General features: G+C 46.7%; 1 protein-coding gene across 1 annotated transcript; it reads left to right on the top strand.

The window, feature by feature from the left end:
• The first annotated feature begins 247 nt into the window (after positions 1 to 247).
• LOC136487105 (laccase-19) lies at positions 248 to 3975 on the top strand. Its single transcript, XM_066484238.1, has 3 exons — positions 248 to 352; positions 1820 to 3335; positions 3821 to 3975. The coding sequence occupies exons 1-3, from the start codon at positions 248 to 250 to the stop codon at positions 3973 to 3975; spliced, it is 1776 nt and encodes a 591-aa protein (XP_066340335.1).
• Positions 3976 to 15212: the final 11237 nt, after the last annotated feature.

Below are 15212 nucleotides of genomic sequence, written 5' to 3'. Positions count from 1 at the left end.
AGTAAGAAAAGTAAAAAGTCCAATGTTTACTGTTCTCCACCAATCTTACCCGGTCAAACATTGCAAACAACGCCCGTCCGATTCAGGCGTTTCATTTCACCAACATTGCTGGAACCATTACCGTCATGGGCGTGCATAAATAGCGTCACTTCCTTACAAGTTACAAATCAAATCGATCAAACTGAAACCAAGTGGTGTGTGTTGGTTAGCTATAGCAAGTAGCGCCACTGTCGTTGCCATTGCCGCCATGGGGAAGATCTCCATGGCAGCACTCATCCTCTGCATGTCCCTTGTCGCCCTCTCCACGGCAGTTTCCATTGGCGAGGCAGCGGTTGTGGAGCACACCTTTGTTGTAAGTAAATATACATCAGTTTCTATTAGCTAGGTTCATGTTTAGTGATATTTGAAGGAAATATATAGAATTTCCATCGATTTTGTTTCAATAAGGCTCTCATTTAGTGATATTAAAAGTAAATTTCATTAGGCATTTTGCTAACTAAAATGGCGTTAAGATCCAAATATTATTCAGAAAACTATATTGATGCTCACCACACTATTACAAAAATACAGATTTTGAAGACGCTATATTCTTTTCCATAAGGGGCTCTGCTCTACTCCCTCTGCCACTTTTTAAGTGTCGCCTAGATACTCATACCAGTCAAACTTAAGTTTGACTAGAATTATAGAAAAGACTATTACTAGTTGTATCTCCAAATAAGTGTATTATAAAAATATATGCAATGATTAATCTATTGATACTTATTACGCATTATAAATGTTAATAATTGTTGTATATATTTGGTTAAAGCTGAGTATGTTTAACTCCTCGATATGTGAGATCGACAGTTAATGAAAGGGACGGAGGGAGTATAGTATACTTCAGGCGACCCCCAATGCCATGACTCATATCTATAAATTGGTATTCACTTTTTTAGAGGTGTTTGGCTTAAGACTACAGTCTCGAAAAATATGGGTATTTGTAGATGTCGTCTTAACTGGCTTCGTATGGAAATGCCATTTGCACAGGTATCACTTAAGATGACCACCTACGAAAGGGTTATACCGCTAAAAATACATGTCTAGAAGTAGTTAATTGGATGTCTATGAAAGCAAACCATTTTCTAGAGGTCTTTGGCCAAACAACCTCCTCCTGATTTTTGCATCTTGTAAAAATTACTTTTGGAATGTAGTGGTCCTAGTGCTTATTTCTATAATAAGCCTTAAAAGATGAGAAATAATAACAATTTTTTTTTTATCTTGGGAAGTAACCCGGGACAAAATTATAGTGTAACTAATGAGGTTATGAAACTTTACAAAGCAGGTACCAACTTTGGTACCTCCTAACTGTTTCTAAATAAATCAATTCCTAGTGTTGTCTTATTAAGTCAAACCTTTTAAAATTTGATCAAATTTATAGAAAAAACGTAAAGATTTATGACACCAAATTAGTTTATCATTAGATGCGTCATAAACTACATTTTTATAAAATGCTTATCTGGTTTAATAAATGTTTGTGTTTTTTCTATAAATTTGATGAAACATAAAAAAGTTTTGTTAATTTAAGATGACTCTAAGAATTGATTTATTCAGAAACGGTGGATGGAGTATAGTTTTGTGGTACCCCTCCGTTACCGTCAAACCAGCATAAATAAAATAATCGTTTGCATTCAACAAGCTTGTGATGATGTGACATTTTATCATTGTGCTCCAATTTAGAACTCTCGATGGGCTTGTTTGCTAGCTAGACAGGTTTAAGACGGGTCGTTAAACGCTGACATTTATAGTAAACTACATTGACTAACCTTGGCTTGTCAAACAGGTCCACGAGATGAACGTGACCCACCTGTGCAACACGACTAAGATCTACGTGGTGAACGGCCAGTTCCCTGGCCCACAGATCGACGTCACCGACGGCGACACGGTGGTGGTCCACGTCGTGAACCGGCTGGACCACGGCCTGACCATCCACTGGCACGGCGTGCGGCAGATCCGGAGCTGCTGGTCCGACGGCGCGGGCTTCGTCACCGAGTGCCCCATCCCTCCCGGCGCCAACCACACCTACCGCTTCAACCTCACCGGGCAGGTGGGCACGCTGTGGTGGCACGCGCACGTCACCTGCCTCCGCGCCACCATCAACGGCGCCTTCGTCATCCGCCCCAAGGACGGGAGGTACCCGTTCCGTACTCCGCCGGCCAAGGATGTGCCCATCATCATCGGCGAGTGGTGGCAGCTCGACCTCGTGGAGCTGGACCGGAGGATGGCCGACGGCAACTTCGACGACAACCCGCTGTCGGCCACCATCAACGGGAAGCTCGGGGACCTCAGCAACTGCTCCGGCGTGCCCGAGGAGAGCTTCGTCCTCGACGTGGAGCGTGGCGAGACCTACCTGCTGAGGATCGTCAACACGGCGCTCTTCTCGGAGTACTACTTCAAGGTGGCCGGGCACACGTTCACGGTGGTCGGCGCCGACGGCAACTACCTGACGCCGTTCGAGACGGACATGGTCACCCTCGCGCCGGGCGAGACCATCGACGTGCTGATAACCGCCGACGCGCCGCCCGCGCACTACCACATGGTCGCGCTCGCCAACCAGCCGCCGGAGCCGGACCCGCAGATCCCCGTATTCGTCTCGCGCGGCGTCGTCCGCTACGCCGGCGTGCGTGGTGACAACAATGGCCTGCCCGTGCCGGTGCCCCTCATGCCCGACCAGCACAACACCCTGCCGTCCTACTACTTCCATGGCAACCTCACCGGGCTCGCGTACCCGGGGCGCCACCGCGTGCCCATGCACGTCGACGAGCGCCTCTTCGTCACGCTGGGGCTGGGCTCCCTCTGCCGTGGAGGCAAGAAGGTGTGCAAGCGCCGCCGCAGTATCGAGACCATCGTGGTGGCCACCATGAACAACGTCTCCTTCCACCACCCCAACGCCACGTCCCTGCTGGAGCGGTACTACGACTACGGCAATGGCGAGGGCGTGTACACCGAGGACTTTCCGGTGAAGCCGCCGCACCCGTACAACTACACCAACAGGGAGCTGATCCCGCCGGGGCCGTTGGAGGAGGCGCTTGAGCCGACGTTCAAGGCGACCAAGCTCCGGCGGTTCAAGTACAACACGACGGTGGAGATCGTGTTCCAGAGCACGGCACTGCTGCAGAGTGACTCCAACCCCATGCACCTCCATGGATACGACTTCTTTGTGCTTGCGCAGGGGCTTGGCAACTTCGATCCCAAGAGGGACGTGGCCAAGTTCAACTACCACAACCCACAGCTAAGGAACACCGTGCAAGTGCCCAGGACAGGATGGGCCGCAATCCGCTTCGTCACAGACAATCCAGGTACTGCCACTGGACAAGCTCAACTTTGATCCTAGTTTTTGCAAACATAGACACTCATACATGCACATATATTTAGTGTACGGACTAAACTTTAGTCCCTACCACCCTGTATGATGGACTAATGGTCATCGAAACTACTATACAAAGACCAAAACGCCACTGATGCACAAAATCTCCAACTCCTCCTTCGTCTCCTCCGCCGCATTTGTGAGGGGCAGGGGTGTCTTTTTGGGCTGGTTTAGTTCTCTTTACTCACCCCAAAGAACTAATGGATTAATTGGTTTAGTCACCCTGTTTGGGTCCTTAGGGGCTAAAAGAGAACTAAAAGGGGGTGACTAAAGTTTAGTCACCCCAATCAAACAGGCCCTTACCACAACGAATGGAAGCACATATCCTAGTTTTATGAGCATCTTCAAAATACAAGTGAATTACAAAGTATCATTCATTTACCTAATCATGTTCCTTGCTTGAATCTTGATGGGTAGGAATGTGGTACTTCCATTGCCACTTTGAGTTTCACATTGTGATGGGCATGGCGACAGCGTTCATCGTTGAGAATGGGCCAACACCGGAGACCAGCCTTCCTCCACCACCACCAGAATACAAGAGATGTGGTGCCAATGGTCTTAGTCAACCATAGAGTTTTCATCTAGATCAACAATACTGGGTCCAACTTTTTTAGATATATGACTATATGTTGAATAAAGACGGAGGTCGGTGAATGTCATGCTTCGTCATATATTATTTATTGGTTATTTTTGTTGTGTAAGATGATTTAATTATTTTACTAGTTTGATATTTCAATGTATGCATGCGTCAAGATGTAATAAGAACTAAAACATATGTACAAGTTCAGTTGATGTTGTTATTGTTTTTTCCCTTGCCTCATTAAAATGACACTCGGATATATTGGGGGGGGAGGGGGGGGGGGGGGGTTGTTAATTTCTCCTCATCATAGGTCCATATTGCTCTTTCTTGCCAAACCCAAGTTCACGACACTACTGGAAACAGAGACTTTGCCGAGTGTAAAATTCTTTGCCGAGTGTCAAAAATCGGGCACTCGGCAAAGACCTTCTTTGCCGAGTGCTGTACTCGGCAAAGAATTGCACTCGGCAATGAGTTCTTTGCCGAGTACCGGGCACTCGGCAAACACGGGCACTCGGCAAAGGACTTCTTTGCCGAGTGCCAGACTCTCGGCAAAATCTCTACACTCGGCATAGGCTGCCCGCGAAACGGCGTTCGATCATGGCCTTCTTTGCCGAGCACCTGCTGTTAGGCACTCGGCAAAGATTTGATTTTTTTTAAATTCTTTGCCGAGTGCCCCAGATCTGGCACTCGACAAAGATTTAATTTTTTTTTAAATTCTTTGCCGAGCGTCTCAGATCTGGTGCTCGGTAAAGAAAAAAAAATTTTAAAAAATACTTTACCGAGTGCCCCTGGCACGACGCTCGGCAAAGATTTTTTTTATAATTTCTTTGCCGAGTGCTCCTATGGATGCACTCGGCAAACAGGAAATTTTTTTAAAAAAAATTAAAACACTCTTTGCCGAGTGCCTTATGCCTGGCACTCGGCAAAGACACTCTTTGCCGAGTGCCTTATGCCTGGCACTCAGCAAAGACACCCTTTGCCGAGTGCCTTATGCATGGCACTCGGCAAAGACACCCTTTGCCGAGTGCCATGCCCCGGCACTCGGCAAAGTTTTTTTTGTTTTTGGCCTCCAATTTTTTTGTGCAGCCCTTTTAAAGCACCAGGAACTCCTAGTTACAATTTGGGGATTTTTTGTGGCTTTTTGATATATTTAGTTACTTTATTTCGTTTACTTGAAATTTTCTGAAAAATAGAAATTTGAACTACACATGGTACGAATAATGGAGTTTAATGATTCGAAAATTGATAGTCATGTTAGTGAGTGTTGTGAGAGGTCGTATCCAGGAACGGACCCGAAATTTCGGACATCTTGTTCACGAAACATGTCCGCGAAATTGCGTGTGAAGTGTTTTTAAATTCTATAAAAAGCAAACAAAGTCCAAAAATCATGAAACTTGTTGAGATGTCGTGATATCATATGTGGAGGCTATGATAAAAATTTTAGAAGATTTCGTGCACGTTGTCATGTACGATGCTTACAAATCAGGACATCTCTACATGTGAAGGGTGTCTTTGCCGAGTGCCAGGCATAAGGCACTCGGCAAAGAGTGTTTTAAATTTTTTTAAAAAATTTCCTCTTTGCCGAGTGCGTCCACAGGAGCACTCGGCAAATAAATTATAAAAAAAATTAAATCATGGCACTCAGCAAAGTATTTTTTTTTAAAAAAATTTCTTTACCGAGCACCAGATTTGAGACGCTCGGCAAAGAATTTTAAAAAAAATTAAATCTTTGCCGAGTGCCAGATCTGGGGCACTCGGCAAAGAAATTTAAAAAAATCAAATCTTTGCCGAGTGCCTCCCTGATCCGGCACTCGGCAAAGCCGCGGGGACTTAGGCATTTTGGGCCGGCTGGGCAGTCAGAGCCAGCTAGCCCCGCGCCCACGCCTGCCCACCCCCGCCTCCGCACCGCGCCCACACCGCCCCGCTCACCCGCGCAGCCACCGGCCGCCCGCGCCCTCGCTGCCCGCGCGCCCGGCCGCGCCGTGCCCCCGGCCGGCCCTTCCCCCGGCCGCGCCGCCCTGACCCCGGCCGGCCCTGCGCCCCGGCCGTGCCCTTTTCTCGGCCGCGCCCTGCCCCCGGCCGGCCCTGCCCCAGCCGCGCCCCATGGACCGCCCGCCCCGACGCCGTCCGTGCCCGACCCCCATCCCCGACTCCGCCTGATCCCGACGCTGCCTGCCCCTACCTCGGCGCCCGTCAGGTATGCCTTCTCACTTATTATTGTCGAGGTAGTGGTAGTTGTAGTAGTATTAGTTGTACTAGTGGTAGTAGTAGTACAACTAGTGGTAGTATTAGTAGTAGAATTAGTGGTAGTAGTAGAAGTAGTGGTAGTAGTAGTAGTACAACTAATGGTAGTAGTTGTAGCAATAGTGGTGGTAGTAGTAGAACCAATGGTAGTAGTAGTAGCAATAGTGAAAGTAGTAGTACAAGTAGTGGTACTACTGGGATATATTCTTCTGTATGGATTGATATCCAAACTACATGGCTTCTCTTGAGCCATATGTGCTTGTCGGTCATCGTGCCATTGTTTTTTGTAGGTTTTGGAAACCTCACCGTGCAGGGGAGGTTCTGCCGAAATTTTTTGTAAATGACAATATTTTGTTCCATTTTTGTAGAGAAGAGCCCGTCGGAGTTGAGTCGGAGTTCTCGCCACCGTGCTGGTCTACCAGCACCGCGTTGTCTCGCCACTGCACCGACCTGCCACGGCCCTGCTAGCCTGACTCTGCCGCCACCCTAGGTATAACCCCTCTTTTCGTATCATGGTCGTAGATCGCGTAACCCAGTTAGGCGTCTCCCGTTCGAAAGAGATATGGTTGGAGGTATGCAGATCTATGACCGTATCTATTTTGAATTGTCCACGCTTTTTGGATAGCCCGCGGATGCGTAGATGGGTTAGTTTCCATGTTCTACTCTGGTCCGAGACAGAGTTTCAGCATCACCTCCCTGTTGTTCTCTGGATACGCACTCTTCTTTGGCAGGACGTGTATCTGGAGAACAGCGGGGAGGTGCTGCCAAAATTCTGTCTCGGATAGGAGTAGAGCATGGAAACTAACCTCATCTACGCATCTGCGGGTGGGATTAGGACCTATCCTCACCTATTAGACAGTAGGAACACCATGTAGATGCAATTGTTGGTTACATTACTCGCTGATACATATGTTAGAGGATGGATGACCATCAGTGGATGTACATGGGCTGGAGAAGTCAGAGTGATTACACCACGGAATGGATGAACAAGACCGATGCTTTCTTGAACAGTGCATTTGGCAACGCTGCTAAAGGACATTGCCTAGTTTTGTGTCCCTACAGCAAATGTGGAAACAGGAGAAGGGTAAACAAGGTGGAAATGGGTAAACATCTTGTGAAGAATGAATTTACGCCGGACTACACCCAGTGGGTCCACCATGGTGAAGCCCATCGTATGAGAGAGGAGATGGTGAGACCACGGGTGGAGGCTTTTGATGCTGATGCCGGGGTAGCAAACATGTTAGATGACTTTCACCAAGGATAGTTCGATGAGGGACATGAGAAGGAGGAGATGGAGGCAGCCGCATAGGCGTTCTACGACATGATGGACTTGGCACAGAAACCCCTTCACGATCGGTCAACGGTGTCTCAACTGGATGCCATTGGACGCTTAATGGGGTTGAAGTCCGAGTTAAACTTGAGTCGATCTGGCTTCGATAAGATGTTGGCCGTGATTGGCACCCTACTTCCGGAGGGCCACATTCTGCCAAAGAGCATGTACAAGTCATAGAAACTCCTTCGAGCACTTAAGATGCCGTATGAGTAGATACATGCTTGTCTAAAAGGGTGCGTCCTATTTAGGAAAGAACACGAGCATGCAAAGTTCTGTCCAAAGTGTAAATCCTCCAGGTCCTATTTAGGAGGTGTCGAACTTCATAGAGAAATACTACACTGAGAAACTTCCTAACGTTTATAATCCACCCCCTCATTATAATGCTGGCGAAAATGAATCGAACCTCAGCCTTTTCCAAGGGCAAGTCGGAAGTGCAAGTGCATCGACCACTAAGCAATTGAAAAATGAAGAGTGGCGCAGTATCATGCTATATGTGTTGACCAACCTTGTCGAGGTGCAACCGTTCATTCGGTAAGTTCTGAACGAACTTGTTTCATTTCGCCGTATGTCCTTGTTTCTTCGTCCAACCCCCTTGTTTCTCGTTGGTACAGGGAATTTCTTCGTCAATCCTGGCATGGATCAAGGCAACCTACCCCGCAAGAAAATGATACCCTTCTTTCACGGGGTGCGGGACTAGGGAGCTCTGATTTCATTTATTGGTTCAAACAGAAAGCCCAAACTAATGCGCCTATAAGTGATGAGTTGAGACAGGTTGCAAATAGTTGTGCCGTTAGGGTCAAGTCATTTACCGGTTATGACGTGAATGGATATCGTTTTCACACAGCAAGCTACGAGCAGAGTCGGCCCAATCGACAAACCACAAACAACGGAGTTGTTACGTCCGGCACTGATAGACTCGACTATTATGAAAGAATTGAAGAAATCTACGAACTATCATTTTATGGTTCCAAACCTCTTACTCCTGTCATATTCAAATGCCACTGGTTTCATCCTGGTGTAACGAGACGTACCCCTAAGCTTGGGCTAGTTGAGATTCGACAGGATTCCGTCTATCTAGGAAAAGATGTCTACATTGTGGCTCAACAGGCCGTCTAGGTTTATTATACGTCATACACGTGCAAAGACGCCGAGCATCTTAAGGGTTGGTCTATTGTGCACAAGGTATCGCCACACGGTAAACTACCTGTCCCAAACGATGAAGATTACAACTTCAACCTAAACACATATGATGGAGAGTTCTATCAAGAAGAGGGGCTACAAGGGAGGTTTGACATAGACTTAACCGAAGAGATAGGAATGGAAGTAGACAATGAAAGGGATGATGACGAGGACACTGGAGATGAGGTGCGAAATCTAAAGGACATACAAATGCTTGAGCGATTACATTTGGGCAATGACAATGAAGACAACATTCCTCCTTCGGATAGTGTTGATGAGTTGGACAATGTTGATAGTGATGACGAGACCTATGATTCAGCTAATCTCAATCATGAAGATTATTTCTAATACATGTAATACTATGTTTTTTGTAATTATGTTTTGTTCATTTTTGCATATATTTCTAATACATGTATTACTATGTTTTTTGTAATTATGTTTTGTTCATTTTTGCACCTATTTCTAATTATGTCTTGTTTTTCTTTTTTATTGCAGGTGATTGAACAAAGATGGCGGGCGACCGTCATAGGTCTGTGAACTCGATTTACCAAAGACCACGCTGGCCGCAGGAGGGGGCAGAGGGGGCGGCAGAGGGATCGAACAGGAGGAGGAGGACCGCTAGCTGTAGGAGGGGGCCGTCTCCTCCCACGCCACGTGAGGAGGACCGCCAGCCATAGGAGGAGGTGGCGTTCGTGGACGAGTCAGATGAGGAGCTGGTTTGGCAGAAGGAGGAGGAGGAGGAGGAGGAGGAGGAGGAGGAGGTGGGGGAGGCGGCAGGCACGGGTTCCGCTTCCTCCAACTCCTCTTCGAGTGTCTACTTGTGAGGTCCCACGAGCCTCCCACAGGTTCCGCTTCCTCACCAACGCCCAGTGATTCTCCTTGAAGGACAAAAGTAAGTAAATGTATATGTTATCACCACTACTTCATATGATATGATGAAAAAAACTAATAATTTTTCTTAATCACTTGTGCAGGAACTGGGTGGTTGTTTCGGGTGGTAGCGCACGGCTAGTCAATGGCATCCTGGGTCTTCTGTGCAGGCAACACTTCCCCAGCATTGTCACATACGCATTGAAGACGGAGCCAGCCTACTCGTTTGACCACTACATCGTCGCCTCCAATGCGGAGTACCCCAACAAGGCGGCGCGGGTGAAGGCAAAGTTTTGGGTAAGTCTCCCTCGCACAACATTGCTCAATACGTCGCATTCATAGGACTTTTCTTGAAATAATGAATGTATACATCGCTTTTGTATGCAGACTTATTATAGATGCGAGGGCGGAGCAGGCAACTACCAAAGCCTGTAAAAAACTCGTCATCGACATGCATCACGAGGTGCGCATCTAGGCCATCGTAACCTACTACGGGTCGAAGCTTGGAGAGAGGAAAACCAAGAAAGACACAAGAGAGATGCAGCTGACCCGGGAGCAGTACCTTGAGGTAAATGAAGAACATCAATATTGATTCGTTTTGAGATTAAGTTGGTTTAATTTGATCTTTTTATATGTCCAATACTTGATGACGTGTAGATGATTCCCTAGTGGTGCCAAGCGTATCCCGAGTGCTGGGCGATGATGGTGGAGAGGTGGTTCACGGAGGAGTATCTCAAGATGCACAGGGATGCCCGGGACCATCGTTTGCTGATGCAAGGTCCAGCACACCATCAAGGCAGCCGCAACCTTGCCGGATACAAACAAGCATGGGTACGTGAATTGATTTATCTATTGTCACGCTAAGTTCTGCCTGATTTCTAATCATCGTGCTGTCTTTCTCGCAGTCGGCGTCACAAAGTGGCCAGGCTTGCTCGTACTTCTAGGCATGGTGTATGGCCCACAAGGGCAAGGCGACGTCCGACGTCTCCTTCAACCTGGAGGACCCGACCGAGGCATATACGAACCCGAGCATCCACTCCCGCATCAGTGAGTACACTGAGGTGGCGAGGTCGCTCCATGGACTTTGATGGAGAGGCCGTCATGAGGGCAGGGCAAGGCAAGAAGCATGGGCGGTTCTGTCTTGGCGACGGCGTCATCAACACGGCCTCTACTCCCTCTCTCTCCCAGATTCGAGCACAGAGCACGAGCAAGAGCCCGACCATTCGCACACGGCTGACCGCTGCACAGCACCGGGTCGACGCACTCGAGGTTATTCCTGTTTTACTCGTCATACATTGATCTTTACACACCTTAATTAGCTTTGCATTACTAAAACATTGGAGTGAAATATTGCAGGCCCGGATGGAACAAGAAATGAAGGAACGTCAGGAGCTGGGGGCCCAGCTAGAGACCGAGCGGGCCAAGCGGCAGGCCCAGGCGTAGAGACTGATGGACATTACAGATTTCCTACAAGGGCTTGGGCAACGTATGGGCTTGTCTCTGCCACCTGGGCTGTTGGTTCCACCTTCGCCTCCGCGTCATGCAGCTGCAGCTACTCCTGTGAGTATCAAAGTTTTTACTTTCGCTTGTGCTTTGCTTGTATGGCCTCTATCGTCCTAGATTAGCTATCAAAATAATCTTGTCTCACATGCAATCTTTTCTTCTTTTTGCAGTCTCCATCTGACGGTGGTTCGAATAATCCACCTCATGCACCTCCGAATGATGTATCTGAGCCTTCACCATAGTCGCAGTGGCCGAGATGAGTGCATGTTGTATTTTTTACATTTGTTGTTTACTTGGTGATGGACTTGTGATATACTTGTGATGCACTTGTGGACTTTGATGGACTTGTGGACTTATTTGGATGGACTTGAGCACTTATTATTATATATTGTGATGGATGTGATATGGGCGGATGGATGTGTGGATGGATGAGATATATATGTGATGGATGAGATATAAATGTGATGGATGAGATATATATGTGATGTATGTTTGTATGAATGTATTTGTCATGATGGAATGCAAAAAAATTTTTTTTGCCGTTTTGGGTCACTTTGCCGAGTGTTGCACTCGGCAAAGGACCCCTTTGCCGAGTGCAATGGTCACAACACTCGGCAAAGCTGGAAAAATGGGCGACCAGAAAACAGATTTTCCAGCTTTACCGAGTGCTATGACCATAACACTCGGCAAAGAAATTTAAAAAAAAATTTAAACTTTGCCGAGTGCCGGCCATAGGGCACTCGGCAAAGAAATTTTTTAAAAAAAATTCAAAATTTTGCCAAGTGCCATCCATAGGGCACTCGGCAAAGAAATTTTTTTAAAAAAATAAAAAATCTTTGCCGAGTGCCTTCTGGGTTGACACTCGGCAAAGCAATTTTTTAAAAAAAATGAAAAACGTTTGCCGAGTGCTCGATGGCCGGCACTTGGCAAAGAATTTTTTAAAAAAAATAAAAACACTTTGCCGAGTGCCTGTAGGGTTGGCACTCGGCAAAGAAATTTTTCAAAAAAAATTAAAGCTCTTTGCCGAGTGCCTTCCGGGTTGGCACTCGGCAAATAATTTTTTAAAAAAAAATAAAAAATCTTTGCCGAGTGCCTCACGGGTTGGCACTCGGCAAAGAAAATTTTCAAAAAAAATTAAAAAAATCTTTGCCGAGTGCCTGCAGGGTTGGCACTCAGCAAAGTGACCGTCAACGGGACCGGCGCCGTGACGGTCGCTTTTCTTTGCCGAGTGTCCCCGGGGCACTCGGCAAAACCTTTGCCGAGTGCCCGATAAAAGACACTCGGCAAAGAGGGCTTTGCCAATCAAATTTTTGCCGTGTGTTCTTTGCCGAGTGCTGCACTCGGCAAATGCTTTGCCGAGTGCAATTTGGCTTTTGCTGAGTGCCTCAGGCACTCGGTAAAGAACCTGAATCCAGTTGTGCGAGGCATATACATGGCTGTCGAAGTCCTTCTGTCAACCTAAGCACAAGGTGTTTCTTTTTTTTTTTGCTTCTACTCAGTGATAGGCTAAGCACAAGAAATATATTCTGAGGAGAACACATATATATGCATCTTGATTATTACAATGGTTTCTTATGCCAAAATAATAATGAAGAAACTCTGGAGCGCCTGTTCATGAATTGCATGTTTGCAAGAAATTGCTGGGACTTTCTTACAAATTGTGATACCTACAAATTGCACAACTGAGGAAGCTTTCTTCATGAATGCAGTAATTATTATGTGATGGGTAATTTGGACAACAAGAATGGATTAATCTTCAACAACATACCTGCGAGCATATAGAACTGCAAGGAGATTTTCTCTAGAGAATTGTCTCTGTTTGTGCACAGAGCATAAAAAGCAAGCTCATTTCTGTTTGAATTATGCATGACTATTCTGTAATCTTCCTTTCTGCGCTTCTTTTCTTTTGATCCTTTTTTTTTGTTCTTGAGCTTTGTACTTGTACTTCTTAAGTGTTTTAAAAGTATTCTTTTTCAGTAGGGGCTTGGGCCTCTCCTGTTCTTCTCTCAATAAAAAAAATTAATACACTGGACACATTCTCGTGTAAGCACTAGGATACTCTTCTCATCTGGAAAAATTAAGCAATTTATGTGATATTCAGACAAACTATTGCTATGGATTCCATATGGTAATTTATAAATAAATAATCACAGCAACAAAGAGTGCAGGCTTACACTTTGTATCATCAAGGCAAAAACCTCAAGATAATATAATGAAAGGAAGACAAATATATTCAACAAACAGCTCCAAACAATATTTCAATCATGGATTGTCAATATGTCCTTATTTCATATCAAAATATTGCATAAGTACCTTATTCATATAGTGGAGAAAGATTCAAGAAATAAAATCAAAGCTTCTACTAAAACACTACATTTCTTCAAAGTACCATAGATGATCTGCTAAGACCACAACATTCATGCATCTGCCAATGGTAAGATTGTAAAGCTTCTACTCACTGCGCTCCAAGGGTGTGTTCGCCTTACTTCTAGTCTGCAGTTGTGAAACCACCCACTAATCTTTGAGGAACTGAATTGGTTTACGCTAAGCACTTGTGACATTCTCGCTATGACATGGTGCTCTGAAGAACGCTGAGGACTGGCTGCATATCCACTAATCCTGCAATTCATGTGCTCCCACAGTCTCATGTTCCCGTCGTCAATGTACATTTCCTCAAGGGCCATTCCTCTCTCGACGAAGAATTTGGCTAGTTGGACGCCGACACAGTCAGGCTTATCCATCTGAAACTGCAGGCTCAATTTCCTTAGATGGAATCGCAGACAGCTGAAGTGGAACAATCTATCGCTCAAACCAGGAATATCAGAAACAACATGAACTTTGTCATCATCACCACACAAGGGAATCACTGGACGATCTTTGCGGCGCCTGAAATGATCAACAGACTTGTGAAACTCCAACTGAGCTTTGTTTTTCAGAAAAGTGCTCCTGCTGTTTCTGCTTCTGCTTCTCCTAGGTTGGTCAGCAGTGTTCAGCTTGAGCCTGAGGTCTAGAATAACAGGGCAGCACTGGAGCAAAGTTTCCTATTGCCACAGCCGCATCCTTTCACGTGGGGTTGTGTCGTGCATCGATCTCAAGGTGCTCGACATTGAACAACGTCTCACCTAGGAGCTCCCTGAATCTCTCCCTGTCCGGGACCGCAACATAATCGATGGGGCACTCCAGCTTCAGCTTCAGGACCATCGCATCGCCGAAATTCTTTAGAAAGTTCCAGAACATTTCGCATTTCACGTTGTCTCCAGTACCACAGCAGGCAAGAACCTCACTTCCAGCAGGGGAGATCTCAGTGTGAACCGGTCAATCCTCCCTCTGTATCTGAAGTGTTGCACCCTTGGCACTGTTGGCCCACAGGATCACCAGCTCAGGTGAGTCGACCACCCACCAGTCTTACCGACCACGACAAACGTTGTTCGACCACACACTAAGGCTAGAGGTAGAAGAAGCGAGAGAGAACAGAGCATACACACACAACAGAGACACCAGAGCTCTGTATAGGAGATGCCAAATCTGAACTCTCTCTCTTTACTGAGTTGTAGTGGAAAACTATATATACAATTCTATCCATTTAGTCCTAGTACAGCTGTCATGCTGCTACAGTGAATAGATGTGACAGCAGGGCTAACCCTAGCGCCTGCCCCCGCTGTGGCTACAGTGCGGCAGGTGAGCCGTTCGGCGCCTGCCCCCGCTGTGGCTACAGTACCACGGCAGGGAGCCTTTTCGACGCCGCCTTCCCCTGACATGTGTTCACATAAAGGAGCAGTAGATTATCTAATAATTTTTCCCCTAATCCTACTGCTAACCCTTGAACCCCCTCCATGCCGATCATCTCCTTCAGCTCCGTGAGTTGAAGACGGCCGAGTGGCTTGGTGAGGACGTCCGCGAGTTGCCGACCAATTTTGACAAACTCGATAACGATCTGCCCGTCATCGACACAGTCCCTGGGAAAGTCAAACTTCACGTCGATGTGTTTGCTCCGGTCATGGAGAACCGGATTCTTCGCGAGGGGGATGGCGGGCTGGTTGTCCACCATCAGTGCTGGTGGGTGAGCTTCCACACTGGTCAGCTCGCCCAACAGCCAGCGC

The sequence above is a fragment of the Miscanthus floridulus genome, chromosome 10 (genome assembly GCF_019320115.1).
Source record: "Miscanthus floridulus cultivar M001 chromosome 10, ASM1932011v1, whole genome shotgun sequence".
Classification (NCBI taxonomy): Eukaryota; Viridiplantae; Streptophyta; class Magnoliopsida; order Poales; family Poaceae; genus Miscanthus; species Miscanthus floridulus.
The sequence above is the reverse complement of the archived record's forward strand: the minus strand, read 5'-3'. Positions and strand labels throughout refer to the sequence as shown.

Excerpts from the sequence above, each read along its gene's own strand:
- LOC136487105 (XM_066484238.1), top strand. The coding sequence starts at position 248 with ATGGGGAAGATCTCCATGGCAGCACTCATCCTCTGCATGTCCCTTGTC. Across the intron at positions 353-1,819 it reads TTGTGGAGCACACCTTTGTT|GTCCACGAGATGAACGTGAC; the intron begins GTAAGTAAATAT and ends CTTGTCAAACAG. Across the intron at positions 3,336-3,820 it reads CTTCGTCACAGACAATCCAG|GAATGTGGTACTTCCATTGC; the intron begins GTACTGCCACTG and ends CTTGATGGGTAG.